This window comes from Zingiber officinale, chromosome 7A (genome assembly GCF_018446385.1).
Source record: "Zingiber officinale cultivar Zhangliang chromosome 7A, Zo_v1.1, whole genome shotgun sequence".
In the NCBI taxonomy this organism is placed as follows: Eukaryota; Viridiplantae; Streptophyta; class Magnoliopsida; order Zingiberales; family Zingiberaceae; genus Zingiber; species Zingiber officinale.
Window position 1 is genome coordinate 131790460 of NC_055998.1, and position 16664 is coordinate 131807123.

The 16664-nt window shown below is 38.4% G+C and overlaps 2 protein-coding genes across 2 annotated transcripts; both read left to right on the plus strand.

Annotated features, from left to right (window-relative positions):
* The first annotated feature begins 761 nt into the window (after positions 1-761).
* LOC122002609 (pre-rRNA 2'-O-ribose RNA methyltransferase-like) lies at positions 762-8068 on the plus strand. Its single transcript, XM_042557836.1, has 11 exons — positions 762-1333; positions 1695-1742; positions 1828-1983; positions 2076-2122; positions 2253-2409; positions 2532-2593; positions 4879-5089; positions 5172-5261; positions 5715-5866; positions 5984-6107; positions 6824-8068. The coding sequence occupies exons 1-11, from the start codon at positions 860-862 to the stop codon at positions 7850-7852; spliced, it is 2550 nt and encodes an 849-aa protein (XP_042413770.1). The 5' UTR covers positions 762-859; the 3' UTR covers positions 7853-8068.
* Positions 8069-9637: 1569 nt separating this feature from the next.
* Positions 9638-10383, plus strand: LOC121999732 (protein RADIALIS-like 4). Its single transcript, XM_042554373.1, has 2 exons — positions 9638-9987; positions 10362-10383. The coding sequence occupies exons 1-2, from the start codon at positions 9638-9640 to the stop codon at positions 10381-10383; spliced, it is 372 nt and encodes a 123-aa protein (XP_042410307.1).
* The last annotated feature ends 6281 nt before the right edge of the window (positions 10384-16664 follow it).

The window sequence follows — 16664 nt, forward strand, 5'->3', positions numbered from 1 at the left end:
TTCATAAAATTACAATGCAGACACCTAAACCTAATTTTATTTAACCTCAACCTCACAAAAAACACCCATGAACTAAAGCTTTGATTTTTCTAAGAGGAATAACAAATTAGTCAAAATTTAGAGCATACAAATTTTACTTACCAATGATTCAAGGGTTTAAGAGGGTTTAGTCGGGTTTTGCTGCGGGTATGATTTTTGCCTTCAACGTTGATGGAGATGGTTTAGGGACAAAGCCAGAGAGCGTGTCGCCGATGGTTTGGAGTCACGGAGGTGGAATGCGTTGCCGAGGTTTGGAGTCGCGAAGTGATGTGCCGGGCATTGGGAGAGAATGTATTTAGTTGAGCGTTTTAAATCCAAAGGACAATATAATAATTTGGGTTAGGGACTTGAAACAAATAAACTAGTTTGGTCGGTATTGGAAATAAATATAGGGACTGAATGTAAATGTTTAAGTTTGCATGGGATTTAAAAGTAATTTACTGTTACTATAATTGAAATAATTTTAATTAAAATTATTATAATTAAGTAATTTTAATTAAAATTATTCAAGATAATAATAACAATACTTAAGTAATTAACTAAAATTATTTGGAACAAAACTTGTCTGCGCTTTTAATTTTTATAAAAAATTAATTTAAAACACTTTTTTTAAAATTTAACTATTTATAAAATTATTAAAATGATTAAAATATTTAATAGTAATATATAACATTTAAATTAAATTTATATACAACACCTCTCTGCTGACAGGTTTTCCGAACCGGGACGCTTTGTTTCTTAAACCCTAATTTATATACACTACCTCTTGTTTTGGGTATCTCAGAGATCGGGAGCTTTAGCGGCGGCGGCGGCGGCGGCGATGGGCAAGGTGAAGGGGAAGCAGCGTCAGGACAAGTACTACCACCTTGCCAAGGAGCAAGGTTACCGCTCTCGTGCCTCCTTCAAGCTCCTCCAGCTCGACGCCAAGTACCGGTTCCTCCCCTCTGCCCGCTCCGTCCTCGACCTCTGCGCCGCCCCAGGCGGGTGGCTCCAGGTAGCTGTTAATCATGCTCCCGTAGGATCCTTCATCGTCGGCGTTGATCTCTTCCCCATCCGCCCTATTCGCGGTGCTCATGCCCTTGCTGAGGACATCACCACCCCCAAATGCCGCGCTGCCATCAAGCGCCTCATGGACTCCAACGGCTGCTCTGCCTTCGATGTCATCCTCCATGACGGGTCTCCGAACGTTGGAGGCGCCTGGGCCCAGGAGGCCACCTCACAGTCGGCCTTGGTCGTGGATTCGATCAGGTTGGCCACTAATTTCTTGGCTCCTAAAGGAACCTTTGTTACCAAGGTAAGCTAAAAAAAATAGAAAATCCTTATTTATTACATATTCGTAGTACTCATGGAATCCGAAACTTGAACTTACTATCATTTTTGCACGATTCAGTAGCATCACGTTTACTGAATTCTTTGCCATGGGAGATTAAATTTTATCCCTCCATGATCTTACTTTGATTGGTTTATAGCAGCAAAAAGATGAAAAATCATTTCCTAAAACATATTTCTCCTTATACACACACAAACACATAAGAAAAGTGCAAAGCCATGCTTTGATAGTTATAATAAGTGATACCTATTTCCCTTTCAATTTTGCAGGTTAAATTTTTGTTTTGGGAGGTTGTTATGTTAACGTTGAGTTTCTTTCTCGTTAGGTTTTCAGGTCGCAAGATTACAGTGCCATTATTTTTTGTCTCAAGCAGGTCCGTGTTTGTCTTGATAATAATCTAATATTTGATCACCCATCATTCAGTAATTAACACATACACATTCTTGTACGGATGATAGTTTTTTGATAAAGTTGAAGTGACTAAACCAGTTGCAAGTCGGTCGACCTCTGCAGAAATTTATGTAATTGGGGTAAGATATAAGGCCCCTGCAAAGATCGATCCTCGGCTTCTTGATGTGAAACATCTATTTCAAGGAGCGATAGAACAACCTAAGGTATAAAATAATCCTTTTGTCAATATTTGTAATGGCTGGTTCTTACTAGATTCCTATTAATTACTGAAAAAAATCTAGCTTCCGTGATGTAGGTTGTGAATGTTCTTAGAGGATCAAAACAAAAGAGAAATCGTGAAGGGTAAGCTATGCTCTAAGTTGCGTTAATGTGTTTGTCGTATACAATTTGTGCAGGTTTATTCTGAATGTGTTTCTTGACTTCTGCATGTTAATCACCAAGAGAATCTGTTTGCTACATTGCTTTTGTATAGGTATGAAGAAGGGAATACTACACTGTGGAAGGTTGGCCTAGTTTCTGATTTTATACAGTCAGAGTCATCAGTGGAATTTCTCAGCTCTGTAAATGCATTATCATTTGATGATCCAGCATGTTTTTCTTTTAGGGATCACGAGTTAACCACAGATGAGGTATTGTAGCTGCACTCTGTTTATATTTCGGGTTGAATCATTTCTTCGCTGCACTCTATTTCACTTTCTGTTTTGATCATGTCTCTTCTATCATTTTCTTACAATCTTTATATTTTTGTCAGATTAAATCGCTCTGTGAGGATTTGTATGTACTTGACAAAAAAAGTTTCAAGCAGCTGTTAAAGTGAGTCTATTCTATCACTCATATTTAAACTTTTGTATCTTTCTCTGAGATTATGATCAATATTTATTAATGTCATTTCAGTTTAGCTTTCAATTACTATTGCATGTAGCCTCAAAGGTAGTAAAGATATGTTTTGGTTTTGCATCAAACATATTCTTTGCAATTTATCTTGTGAATTTTTTATCTTAGCTATGGAAATTACTTGTTATCTTTGAATTTTGATCTTTGCTATCGTGATTATATGCATTGTGACTTCAGGGTTGTAAGAAAATAATTGTTGATGCTTCTGAAATATGGTCTTTTGGAACTTTCTTGTTGTATTTTGAAAGATATATTTCTGAACAAAATTCTGTTTTTATGCTAGTTAAACAAAGATTCTTCTACATCTGTCTTCTCACTTTTTTGCTACCCCAATGTTACCTTTTGATGAATATCACACCATGGCTTCATACTTGCAAGTGATATGGCTTAGGTATACTGCTAAATTTCATGATTCACACATTGAGGTCAGAATCACCAGTAGCTGAACTTTCACTGCATTTTCTGCAACTCCCCTCAAATTTGCTTAAATCTTGAATTCAATATTTCTAATAGGTTGCTTACAACACAGCTGCACAATAATAAAAAATACCATCTACTAGAAATCACTAAAAAAGCTAATAGTCTGGAACTTTGTGACAAAATAGTAATGAAACGATGTAAGTAGACTATGGTTGTGCAATGCCTCCAACCTAAGGATCTAGAAGTTACAACTACAAAAAAAAGCAGGGTGTTAGTTCTAAGAAATAGAACAACAAACGACAATGTACATTAAGTGCATAAATGTTTCCAAGAGTACAAGAATATAAGTGAATTTTAACCATGATCTATCCAACAACAATATAAACAATACTATCCAGTGGCATAATATATGAAATGTGGTCAGTGCCACAAGGATACTTTACCAGTGCTAAGCAATAGTGAGTACAAACTTGAGTCTCATGTTTCTTAGCATAAAAGTCAGAAAATTTAGTGCTTTACACATATCTCCTAATCCACACCGATTTTGTACTTGGCCCCTACTTACCCCACACGCACAAGTATTATGTAAAACAATCACCCTAGTTTTACAATTATTATCTAGGATTAGAAGGGTTCTAGGTGTTCATCCCCCCCACCCCCCCAAATTCCAACAAACTACCAGTCTAACATTAGATAATTTCCCCTAAGAATAGAATTTGGCTTTTTGGTCTAGAACTCTTAAGAGTGATTCGAAAAGGCATTAACCTCTCCTTGATTTAACATGCTGGCCTAAAACACAATAGATAGCATTTAGTTCTTACTTTTCAGTCTAGAACCCCACCCACTCACACTCTCAGCCCCAAGCCACCTAGGGAAAAATTTATACTATTGACGGAATATAAGAATATTATATATACAATATATATGTCAATGTTTAACTCAGGAGAGCCTTTCAGGACCCATTTATTAGTTCCCTTCCTGTCAGTCATAGAAGCTGTTCTCTTGCTTGTGACTTTATAGTTGTATGGAACTAAATCTGGATCATTGGAGGCCATGGAACTTAAGTCCTTAGTTAAACCTCCTGGAATGTCAATTTCTTGTAAATTTGATTGTGTTCTGTATATGATTCCCTCATATTCTGTCTATCCTATTTGAAGTGACTGATCCCAAATCTGATCTTGACATTTGAATCCATAGTTTGTTGGGTACCTTGTTTTGTGATACACAGATTTGCTTGTGTATGAATATTCTTTTGGTAAGGAAGGGTTTAAAGATATTATTGACTGTTTAAATATTAATGACTATAATGTATGGTGATGTATCATTCAAGAAACTCACATAATTCTCATAAGAAGCAGTGCTGCTTTTGAAATCTGCATGAGGATTGCAATGAGCCTAGTTTTGCAGTGAGCCTCTTGAACTTCATGTAACATGTTAGTATACACATATCAATCATATTACATCACCAGATCTTTAGTGCCCAACTGCTTTACAACCAAATATACCATACGGGGAAAGAAAGCTTGTACAATCTTATATTCTCACCACCCGACAACAATGGGAATTGTGATGTAATTGTGTGGTACATGATTCAGTTTCCTCTACTTATTAATGTTCCTTTGGAAATCCATAGCTGTGGCTGTTCAAAAAACCACAAAAAATGTAAACTGCTATAAATGACAAATTACATCTCTGCTGTACTAGCTATTCCTACAATGACTAAAATACCACTGGGCTAATCTGTTAATAAAAGCTCTAGTCCCTAATACATTTTTTTTCCATAGATGGCGCATCCACATTAGAAATGCATTGTCTAAAGAGAAGGTGGCTTCAACAGCTAATGAAGACAAGATTGTTATTAAGGAAGATGATGCGAAAGAGGACGAGCAAGAGGACGAGGATGATAAAGTTCTAAATGAAATGGAAGAGCTGTCACAACTGATGGACAAAAAGAAAAAAAAGGCGAAGAAACTTCTTTCAAAGCGCCGAGCTAAGGTTTGTTATCTATAGCTGTCATGTTGATGTAAAGATTTCATATTAGCTTTTAGTCTCTTTCCATTTTTTTTTTGAATTTCAGGATAAAGCACGAAAAGCAATGGGAATACAAATTGATGCCACAGAAGACAGCTATATTGAGAGGGATTTGTTTTCTCTTTCTGCTATCAAGGTCGTGACCATATTGATTTTCTTTAATAATTGCCTCCATGACTTAGGTTCTTATGTCTTCTCATTTATAAACTTTACACTCCTAGGGAACCTTAGCAAAAAGAATGATGAGATTGGAAATATTTTGTTTTTGCTTAGTTCATGAAAGTAGACAATACAAATTCTGCTTATTGTCCTTATTGAAGGATTTCTTGTGAAAGTTCCAAATTCTAGTATGAGATACACTATAAATATTTGTTCCAAGATGTTTTTTTTGGGTTTTGTTGTCGCGTCTTCACCAATATCTTTCATATTGCCATTAGCATTTAAGAGAAGAGCTAAACTTGTCCTCTATGGACTTTTGCTACATAGAGAGAGCAGTTTAGCTTGTTTTTGTGAATTTATTCCTTACTGCTCACCAAGACAAGACTAGATGTTTTGTTCTATTGATCATCTTTTGCTTCTGCTTTTTCAGGGTAAGAAAGAATTGCTTGCAATTGATTCAACAGACCTCAATGATGAATATGGCGAGGACAATTTAGTGGACAGTGATGACGAAGAGGCTCAGAGAGAAATAGAAAAGGAGGATTCATCCGATGAAATGGACTCTGATGAGGAGCAAAGGAGGTAGTTCTTTTATTTTGCATTATATTATAGTTTTAAACTTTGTTTTAAGTTTGTCTACATTGTGTATTAAGATTTTCCTGCAAAATATTCATACTGATCTAATACTTTTTTAAATAGATACAATGAACAACTTGAAGAAGAGCTTGATGAAGCATATGAACGATATGTGACCAGAAAGGGGGGAAGCACCAAAGAGCGAAAACGTGCAAAGAGGACATCTGATGATCTGGATTTAATAGAGGCAAGACTCAACACCTATCTTTGAAATTAACAAGTATTTTGTTTCTAAACCTTGTGGGTTAGTGCCAACCTTGTTTGAGTTGTCTGTCACCAGTATTTACTACGGTTGAGTATTTAGTTGTTTTTTTCCGTACTTTTCAAAGAGTATAATAGTGCATTGGTGATAGTTTTAGCTCATAGTTATTAGATGCTTTTCTTTTTCCATTTTCCATATTCCATATTTAATCCAGAAGATCACTGCCACTTTTGGTTTTATTTGGAATATTTTTTATCTAAATTTCTTAATCTTTTGAGAATATGAATTTGTTGTTACTTGGATTTATTCCATCTGTGGTGACGAGTTTAAGTGGACTAGTGTGTTGGATTTCTTAGATTATTGCCAACTAGTGAGTTTGCATTAAAATTACCTATTTTCTTCATCATACTATTAGTTTACTTATGCTCATGCTATTTTGAAATGCTTCTCAGTTTAGTGGAGTTCCTTATATTTTCCATATCAGAATTAAGTATTTTGCACTCATACCTGAAGATTCCTTGTAAACTTTTGTTGGTTATATTCTACTGCTCTGATGATATCTCTTTATCATACCATAATGTATAAATGTGTAGTTGCCGATACACTTTGATTTCTTCAGTATATGGAAACTGAAGAATTGATAATGAAGAATTTTCACCGTCCGTTCTGAAGTAACAATTTGTTATTTGCCCGTCTTGCAGGAAGAAAATGATGGTGATGACCTCGTTCATCCTGTTGAGGAATCTGATCAAAAACAAAATAAAGAATCAAATCCTCTAATGGTACCTATTGTTGAAGATGAGCAGCCAACTGAAGAGCAAATGGTGGAGAGATGGTTCGGTCAAGACGTGTTCACTGAGGCAGCAACAGACGGCATGCTTGAAGACAGTGAAAGTGACGAGGAAAAAGAAGCAAAAATTGTCAAAGTTCCTGCAAAGACCAAGGAAAACATTAAACAACCGCTGGATTTGAGCCTCCCTAAAAGCCTTCCTAAGTCAAAGAATACTGAGCAGGATGGCTTTGAAATAGTTCCAGCTGAACCCATGGAAACAAGTGATGACGACTCTTCATCTTCTGATGAATCAGATGACATGGATGATTATACAAAAGCTGAAATATTAGCTTATGCAAAGAAGATGCTGAGAAAGAAACAGAGAGAGCAGATACTCGATGATGCCTATAACAGATACATGTTTGATGACGTAGGTTTACCAAAATGGTTTGAAGATGAGGAGAAGAGGCATTGCCAACCCATCAAGCCCATCACTCGAGAAGAAGTTGCTGCAATGCGGGCACAATTTAGAGAGATTGATGCTCGACCTGCTAAGAAAGTGGCAGAAGCCAAAGCAAGGAAGAAACGGGCTGCTATGAAAAAGTTAGAGAAGGCTCGACAAAAGGCGAACTCCATTGTAGATCAGACTGACATATCTGAACGTTCCAAGAGGAAGATGATCGATCAGGTATACAAGAAGGCTGAACCAAAGAAGCCTCAAAAGGAGTATGTCGTTGCAAAGAAGGGTGTCCGAGTGAAGTTGGGCAAGGGTAAGGTGCTTGTGGACCGGCGGATGAAGAAGGATGCTAGGTCTTATGGCTCCGGAAAGCCAGGCAAGGGTGGTTTTAAGAAGGGAAATAAAACTACTAAAGGGAAGAAGGCCCAGAAGGGCAATCAGTCTGCAAAAACAAACAGGTCGGAGAAGAAAGGCAAGGGTAAGGGACGCAAGCATGCCTAATCATCATCGACTCCTATTTATTACAAACATTTTGTTTACCTTTCCGAAGCCATTTTCCTCAGAGTTAGCCTCGTTTACTATCAATTTTGACACAGAAAACAATGCTTCTAGAGATTTTTAATCAGCTATTGTAGCTTTGTCTTGTGTCTGTTGCTATTGTTTCTATTTCATGTAGACTCATAATATTGACATTATGCACTTATTGTAAATGCTCTACTAGGTATGTTTGGTCCTTCGTAGGCACATACCCTTTGAAGATGTGCCAAGGTTCAATTCCAGCAGTGTGCCAGAGTAGCTAAACGCTTTGCTGTCTGATCAGGGAGGATGGCCGGCACATGCCTCTGAAGTAGGGCCACTGTTGGCATCATAAACTTGATGTTGTTGAGTTAGCTGGGTCTTGTTAACGCAGGTCCAACACTGCTTAACACCCAACTTGATTGTGAAACAATCTCCCATGCTAAAAGATGAATTAATATAACAATTTCCATCAGGAAAGCTTTTTTTCCCCTCTAGCTCAAAGATGAATCAATGATAGTTCCTCTTTCTGTGAACTATCACTGCTGGCTTTCACTCCTGATTAATTCACTGCACAAACTTTTAATCAGTTGGAGCACAACTTCAGTGATCCTCCAGCATCTCCCCTTGCAAAGGATATCTGAAGATATATTCTGCTCGTCATACTAAATTACAGATAGACGAGCAAAGCTTGTCTGCCATGGAATATTTCACACAAGTTGCACAAGGAACATCGCTTTCTTTTTATATATAAAAGAAAAACAGCCGGCCACCCTAAGACTTTGGAAAGCTAAGGATCTTCTTATCCAGACAACAACTGCAGGAATCTATCTGTAGTTTTCCGTCCACTTTTAAGTGCCTTTCTTTCCTGTCCAAGTTTTTAATTTTTTAATTATTTTTTTTCCAGCATTTGCTCAACACTGGCCTTAATTCTCTCTATTATGTCTGTGATGGAATCCAGACCAAGCTCGGAATATCAAAAATGACGAGGACTCTTGTAAACAGCTGGAATCAATTATCTGTTCTGCAACTTGAACAGGTGCTGATTCCTCCCAAATTGCTCATCCCTGAATCTAGCTTTTCATGCATGTTTGTCGATGAAATTATTATCCAACTATATATAATGTCGGCCTGACTTCTCCACTCCAAAGTCAAAGGGTGTAAAATAATTATCACAAGCTATTCAAAGTTTAGACTGATGAAATAGTATCTGTTCTCCATATATAGTTCGAATACTGAAAGTGTTGTACATTTTTGAAGTTCTTAAAAATGATCAGTATATTCGTTAATTAAAACTCTTGAAAGTCTGTCTTTAAAGTAAGATGCTGAGATAGTGAAGGCGTATAGCATCATTCAAACTTGAATAAAGGTTATAGAATCAAATCAAACCACCAGATCTCTCAAACTGTGAGTGAGTAAATAGCACCCACATAATGCATGGTTTACGTTCAATATTCATGCATGCATGCACAGTTTGACGAGACAGTAATTATTATTCATGTATACATTTATAGATTCTAAACACTTACTTTGGTATATAAATAACTGGCCCCTCTAAATTCCTTAATTAAAAAATAAAATAAAACTTAACAATTAATATTATGTTCTAATTATTGAAGCCTATCACTCACAATTAGAATACAATTCCAGATCTTTACATCTGCATCAGATTTAGCACTTCGAATCACCAACGAAGCACTACTGCCCCACCACCAGTCCACCACCACCGCCACAACCTCCTCCTTCTCCTCCTACTTATAAGCACCAGCCATGGCGACGGCCAACCCACAACAGCCAGCCCCAACCGACATGGCCTCCGGTTCCTCGTCGACTACGCGCAGCCGGCTTCCGGCGGAGGCATGGAGCAAGGAGGAGAACAAGCGGTTCGAGTTGGCGCTGGCGCGCTACGGAGAGGGCACCCCCGACCGCTGGGCGCGCGTCACCCATGCCGTCGGCGGCGGGAAGTCCGTCGACCAAGTGGTGCGCCACTACGAGCGACTCCTCGACGACATCAAGCTCATCGAGACGGCCACCGAGCCGTTCTACCACTACCCCACCTACAACGCGAACCGCCGTGGCGGCCCCGCCTCCGCCGCCGCCGCCGGCGACCAGGAGCAAAGGTAGCCGTTAATATATTCTGTTAAAATCATCAAATTAAATTCAACTTAAAACATGGAGATTAAATCGGAGAAAATTATATTATAACAAGAAAAAAAGAAAGTAGAGAGATTCTTTTTGGCTGGCTTTACGAAGAGGGAGACATATGGAAAGTAACCCTAGCTCACATGATATCTAATCCATTAGGTTAATTATATTATACTTACGGATAAGCTACATATATATATCATTAGCATCGATCATAGATTCCACTCATCATGCTCACGTGCATGCACTTTGTGTTGCATATATATTAATTCTCCCTTGTTTTCTTAATTTGGTGCATTTTTAATATGTTAATGAGTTCTCATAGATTTTGTGTTTCCAATTATGGCAGGCTGAGGATCTTGAAGATCTAGTGAAGTAGTGTCTATGGCATGCATGTAGTTAATTAATCTTAGTGCATGGTGCTGATGTAGTAGTATTTGATCAGTATAAATATATATGTACTTGCTCTGATGAAAAATAAAAGAATTGTGTTCGATTTATGCTCCTATAATGATGGCTTCGATGCGCAAAGCTAGCACGAATTGAGGAGCTCCGTGCGATTTTATGGACGATTTTGATGGACAAAACTAGCGCGGAAAACTTCGATCGCCTTAGAATCTTACGTACGAAACCATCCTATTCAACCATCTTGCTATATTTTTAGGGGTTGGGCATAAATTAATTTTGTTACATCATTAATTCAAATCATAGTTGTTTGAATAATTAGCTGCTTCTTCTTTTTGAAGATGAATTTCTTCATATCTAAGTTGGAATCATTATCACTTACTCGAAGGTGGATTTTTTTAATTCGTAGTTAATTATCTTCCCTCATTTTTCTATTCTTGTGCATTAATTATTTTGTAAGTGATCATGGCTGAGAACGTGGATGATTAATTAACTCGCCAATAATCACAAGCTTTTTCAAAGGAGAAGAGCATGTTAGAATGACGGCCAGGAGTTCCCTACTCTGACGCTCAAGTGAGTCTTTCCAGAAAGAGAAGTAGAAGATGCGTAAGAGAATTAGAGTTTGATGGGTTATGTGTGCGTACCTACCTTTTCTCTCATTAGGATAGACTACATTTTCGCCATTGTTCTTTCCGTGCCCCTAGTTTTTCGCCATTGTTCCCACATTTTTTTGACATAAATGATCCTTTTTCGTCATTGTTCCCACATTTTTTTTGACATAAATGATCCTTTTTCGCCATTGTTCCCACATTTTTTGACATAAATGATCCTTTATGTGCTTTAATTTCTGACAACTAGGACTATTTTGGGTTAGTCGGGAGTGTAGGATCGAAAAGAATTTAGATATCTCCATAATTGCATGATATTGTCCATTTTGGACCTAAACCCTCATGGTTTTGCTCTTAGACTCTCCCCAAAAGGCTTCATGCAAAATGGAAATATCTTTCTCTTATAAACTCATGATCTTTCTCATGTGTTTTCAATGCGGGATTATGTTTGCAACCTTACAACCTCAACAATCCCCCCTCAAACAAAGGACCACAGGCTTCTCACGTCCGATCCTTGACCCACCAGGTCTTCCTGCCCCTCGGTCCACTCGACCTACTAGGACTTCCTTGCCTAGCCGCAACTAGGACTTTCTGCATGATGTCTGGTCCTCTTGATCCGAACATAGGAGCCCCCACTTTCTTTGTTCGAGGTCAATATTGTACTTACATGGCTCAATCGGATCATAGCTTTTGTGCACAGTCGGCGATTAAACCTTCTGGCACTTCGGGCTTTGATACCAATTGTAAGATCGAAAAGAATTTAGATATCTCTACAATTACATGATATTGTCCACTTTGGGCTTAAGTCCTCATGATTTTTCTCTTGGGCTCTCCCCAAAAGGCCTCATGTCAAATGGAGATATCTTTCTCTTATAAACACATGATCTTTCTCATATGTTTTCAACGGGGGACTATATTTGTAACCTTGCAACCCCAACAGGGAGTGGGGAGTCGTTTGAATTGGATCCTGAATCGAGAACCAAGTTTTGTCTTGAGTCGAGAGTTGGGAGTTGGGAGTTGGGAGTCGGGAGTCGGGAGTCGAGCCGACAATGATCAGAGCACAATTGTTTTCGACTTTTGATTGCTTATTTAGCAAGACTACTGACCCCTCGGGCCACGTGATTCTTCCTGATTACCTCCTGTATCACTAATCTCTTCTTTAAGTCTAGTCGAAAGAAATGGAAGTCCAACTGACGGGACCAGTATGATGTGGTAGGACATTCTTCTTTATCCTACTTGGCTAGACACATGGCCAAGTGTAAATCCCGATACGACTTTCAACAAGATCTGCGCCTTAATTGCTACCACACCTCAATTAAATGCAGGGCATGTTTTTATGAGCTTTGGTTTCCGAACCAAGAAGAAGTCATTATCTTCGAGGTTATATCACATTCATGTGAGGTGGCCTCTAGCAGGGAAGATTGAGTGTCTACCTAAGTACGTACAATGATGATTGGAGCTACTTTGACCCATGTGATTGATCCGACGTCCAATGATCCTCTCTGCTTTCTAGATGATCTAGATTTGATGGTGATGACCAGGCGTATGAAAATATTAATTAGGTTACGAGGTCGTTGTCTTATTGCATAACCCTTGTTCGTGCATACGTCACTCTTTGTTGTCTTCACTCCGAATTTTTTTTGCATCTTGTTGTTTGACATTCACCAATCTACCTTTGCCCCCCTTTTTTCTCTGCCAGTGTCGCTTTGAGTATTGGTTTAGTGATGGTTGCGGGGTCTTCATCTGCTCCTTGGCACATGCCTATGGAGTCAAGTTTTAGCAGTGGTGTGTTAGACCAACTAAGGACCACCCATAGGATTTCAGCTAATCATGGCCTAATACATATCCCAAAGGGAATGATCACCATAGTTGTCCTTCTTCGGTATGTTTGACCTTCTTCTGAAGTTAGTGGATTACGCTTTGCTATTCCTACTTTCTTCATTGATGTGTCCCAATATTTTGTATTTCCATGTGTTAGTTGGGGCCAAAGTCATTCAGAATTTTAACCGGAGTGGTTATCCTATTTCATCTGTAGCAAATTTTGTATTTGCTAGACTATTCCATTACTTCTTCTATCTAAAAAATGGAGTATGAAGTATTCTTTTTCTCTTCTAGAGTTGGCAATGACCTACTCAAGGGTCTTCTTTCATCACACAAGAGGTGGAAATCATAGTTCTTTTTCGTCTGACCACCGAGTCTCTGTCTTGGCCAACTCACTGCAACGCGAATTACTCCCACCTCCTCATCTTAAAGATCATCATCTAAAGCAGGGTTCTTTTCGTGCCTAAGAGAGATTACAAGACCTGAAGTTTGACAACACTTTCTTGCTAGAGGAATGATTGCTCTATATGTTTGGACTAAGCCCCATTCTGACTCCCCTTCAACATCCCTTTTGGCAAGTTTTTCTTCCTTGTTTTTGAATTTTGATTTCTAATTAAGGTTTATCTTTGTTTCTGCAACTGTCACTATGTTGAAATCCTTCTTGGGTCAGGCGATGAGGTTGTCAGACGCTGAGTTGGAGTCCCATGGCACTGAAATTGCTGATCCAGCTAGGGAGGCAACAATAAATAGAAAGCACCACTTGATCCAACACCCATCTTGGTGGAGACATCACCTCCAGCATTGGCAAACATAGATCCCACACTCTCGGGGGACTCTGGGGTCCCTTTACGGATGAACCGAAAGAGGCGTCGATTATTTGGGCGTAGCCCCTCTCCACCACAGGCTCGAGATTTGGTTTCCCCTCCCCTTCATAGAATTCTCAAGGAGAATCTTGTCCCCTGGTGGCCCTTCACCTTTTCCTATTCTCCTCCCAACTCTGCTTGTAGAAATGATCTGTGATCCAATAGATGCCAGTTCCTAGTATCCGCTTGTTTTGACTCTTCTCGAGGCCACAACCCCAACTTCCCTCTTGCAAAGAGACATTGGGGAAAGCTCTTCATGTCCCCCGTTGGAGCTCGATCTCCTGTCCCTTCAACCCAGGAAGACTACCACACCCCCCTATGGACAAGTAGTTCCAAGAGAGTTTTAATTAGATCTCACTCTCCTTGGTCCAGTGGCAGCAAGGTTGAAGGAGGGTAAAGTGGTCACAGAAAGCCTTTCTCTCTGAACTCTAGTAGAGGAGCTGATAGGAATCAGGGTCAATCATATGTCAAAGTTGATGGTCTTCAACCGACGGTTCTCGGATGTATAATAGCGTGGTGAAATGCGTGCTCATATAACCAAATTGGAGACCCAATTGTTTTTTTTGAAAGCCAAAGCTACCCTATCGCAAGTATAGCTGACCCATCTAAAGAACCCGAGGGATGATTGTTGGTTGCTACTCGGAAAACCTAATGGTTCCACTGTACAAAAATTTTGTACAAAGGTCTGAACCTTTTCCTAGCTACCATGTGTTCTTTTAAATTAAACTTGGATTGCCTACGGAACTTAACACGTTTGATCCAAAGTTTAATCTATTTGTTCTTTTAGGTTTAGACTTGGATCTCCTGCGGAACTTAACACTTTCGATCCAAATCACCTAGGTTATTAATTCTATTAAATATTAATTTCCAAAATTGGCTTCCAGTTCTGACATGCGAGGCACATGACCTTCTTGGATATGGGAGCAACCACCACCGACTAGACAAAGCCTTTTAAGGAAAGCTAATATTTAATTTCCTTAAATAACTTTAGGTCAACCGAAAAGAACAATCAAATCACAAGGAAAAAGAAAAACAAAAGAACACAACATCGAAAATAAATTCAAAATACTAGAATCGCATGTCTCTTGTATTTGGTATTATTTCCAAAAATAACTAGTATGATGCGGAAAGGAAAAATACTAGTTATACCTTTTAGAAAGACCTCTTGATCTTCTACCGTATTCCTCTTCTAACCTCGGACGTTGTGTGGGTAACGATCTTCCAAGATGAGGACCACCTAGCACCTTCTTCTTCTTCCTTCAAGTTTCGGCCAAGCACCAAAATCCAAGGATGAAGAACTTTTTCCACCAACTAAGCTCCAAGGGATGCAAGCTTTCTTTCCTTCTTCTTCTTCTTCTCCAAGTAGTATCCGGCCACCACAAGAGCTCCAAGCAAAGAAGGGTTTCGGCCACCACAAAGAAGAAGAGAGGGAGAGAGGATGGCCGGCCACAACACCAAGGAAAAAGAGGGAGAGAATAATAGAGGTTGTGTCTCATGAAGGCACCCCAACCCCCTCTTTTATATTACTTAGCTTTGGTAAATAAGGAAATTTAATTACAATAAAATTTCCTTAACTTTCCTTGACAACAATTAATTAAGAAAAATTAAATAAAATTTCCTAATCAATTATGTCTTGGCCGGCCACATCAACAAGAGCAAACAAGACAATTTCAATCAACAATTAAAATTCCTTATTTGTCTTCGAAAATTTTAAAAAATAAAATTTCCCTTTAAAATCCCTTCATAGTTGATAAAAAGAAATTTCTATAATTTTAATTTTTCTACATGTGAATAATTTATAAAGAAGAAAATTAAAATATCTTTCCAATCTACAAATAAGGAAAGAGATCTAATCTCTTTCTTTAATCTTTTGTAGATCCTTTTAAAAGAGATATTTTAATTTTAAATCTCTCCAATAAATTATATCTTTCACATAAGAAAAATTTAAAATTAAAATTATTTTTAATTTAATGGGGGCCGGCCACCTAAGCTTGGGTTCAAGCTAGGGCCGGCCACCCATGAACCAAGGCTTGGCCGGCCCTAGCTTGAACCACAAGCTAGCTTGGCCGACCCCTACATCATGGGTACGAAGGTGGGTATAGGTGTGTATAGTACTCTATAAATAAGAGGCTACGATAGGGACCGAGAGGAGGAATTGATTTTGGTCTCCCGATAAAATTAAGCATCCCGTGCTCGCCCCGAACACACAACTTAATTTTATCAATAATAATTCATTCCACTAGAGAACTATTATTGAACTACCGCACCAATCCCAAATTACATTTTGGGCTCCTTCTTATTATGAGTGTGTTAGTCTCCCTGTGTTTAAGATGTCGAATGTCCACTAATTAAGTGAGTTACTGACAACTCATTTAAGTAATATCTTAATCCAAGAATAGTACCACTCAACCTTATCGTCATGTCGGACTGAGTCCACCTGCAGGGTTTAACATGACAATCCTTATGAGCTCATCTTGGGGACATTATCCACCTAGATTTCTAGGACACAGTTTCCTTCTATAATCAACAACACACACTATAAGTGATATCATTTCCCAACTTATCGGGCTTATTGATTTATCGAACTAAATCTCACCCATTGATAAATTAAAGAAATAGATATCAAATATATGTGCTTGTTATTATATTAGGATTAAGAGCACACACTTCCATAATAACTGAGGTCTTTGCTCCTTTATAAAGTCAGTATAAAAGAAACGACCTCTAATGGTCCTACTCAATACACTCTAAGTGTACTAGTGTAATTATATAGTCAAGATAAACTAATTCCTAATTACACTACGACCTTCCAATGGTTTGTTCCTTTCCATTTTGGTTGTGAGCTACTGTTTATAATTTATAAGGTACTGATAAATCATCTTATGTATGTAGCACCACATACTATGTTATCTACAATATAAATTAATTGAACAACTACAACTAAATGTAGACAAT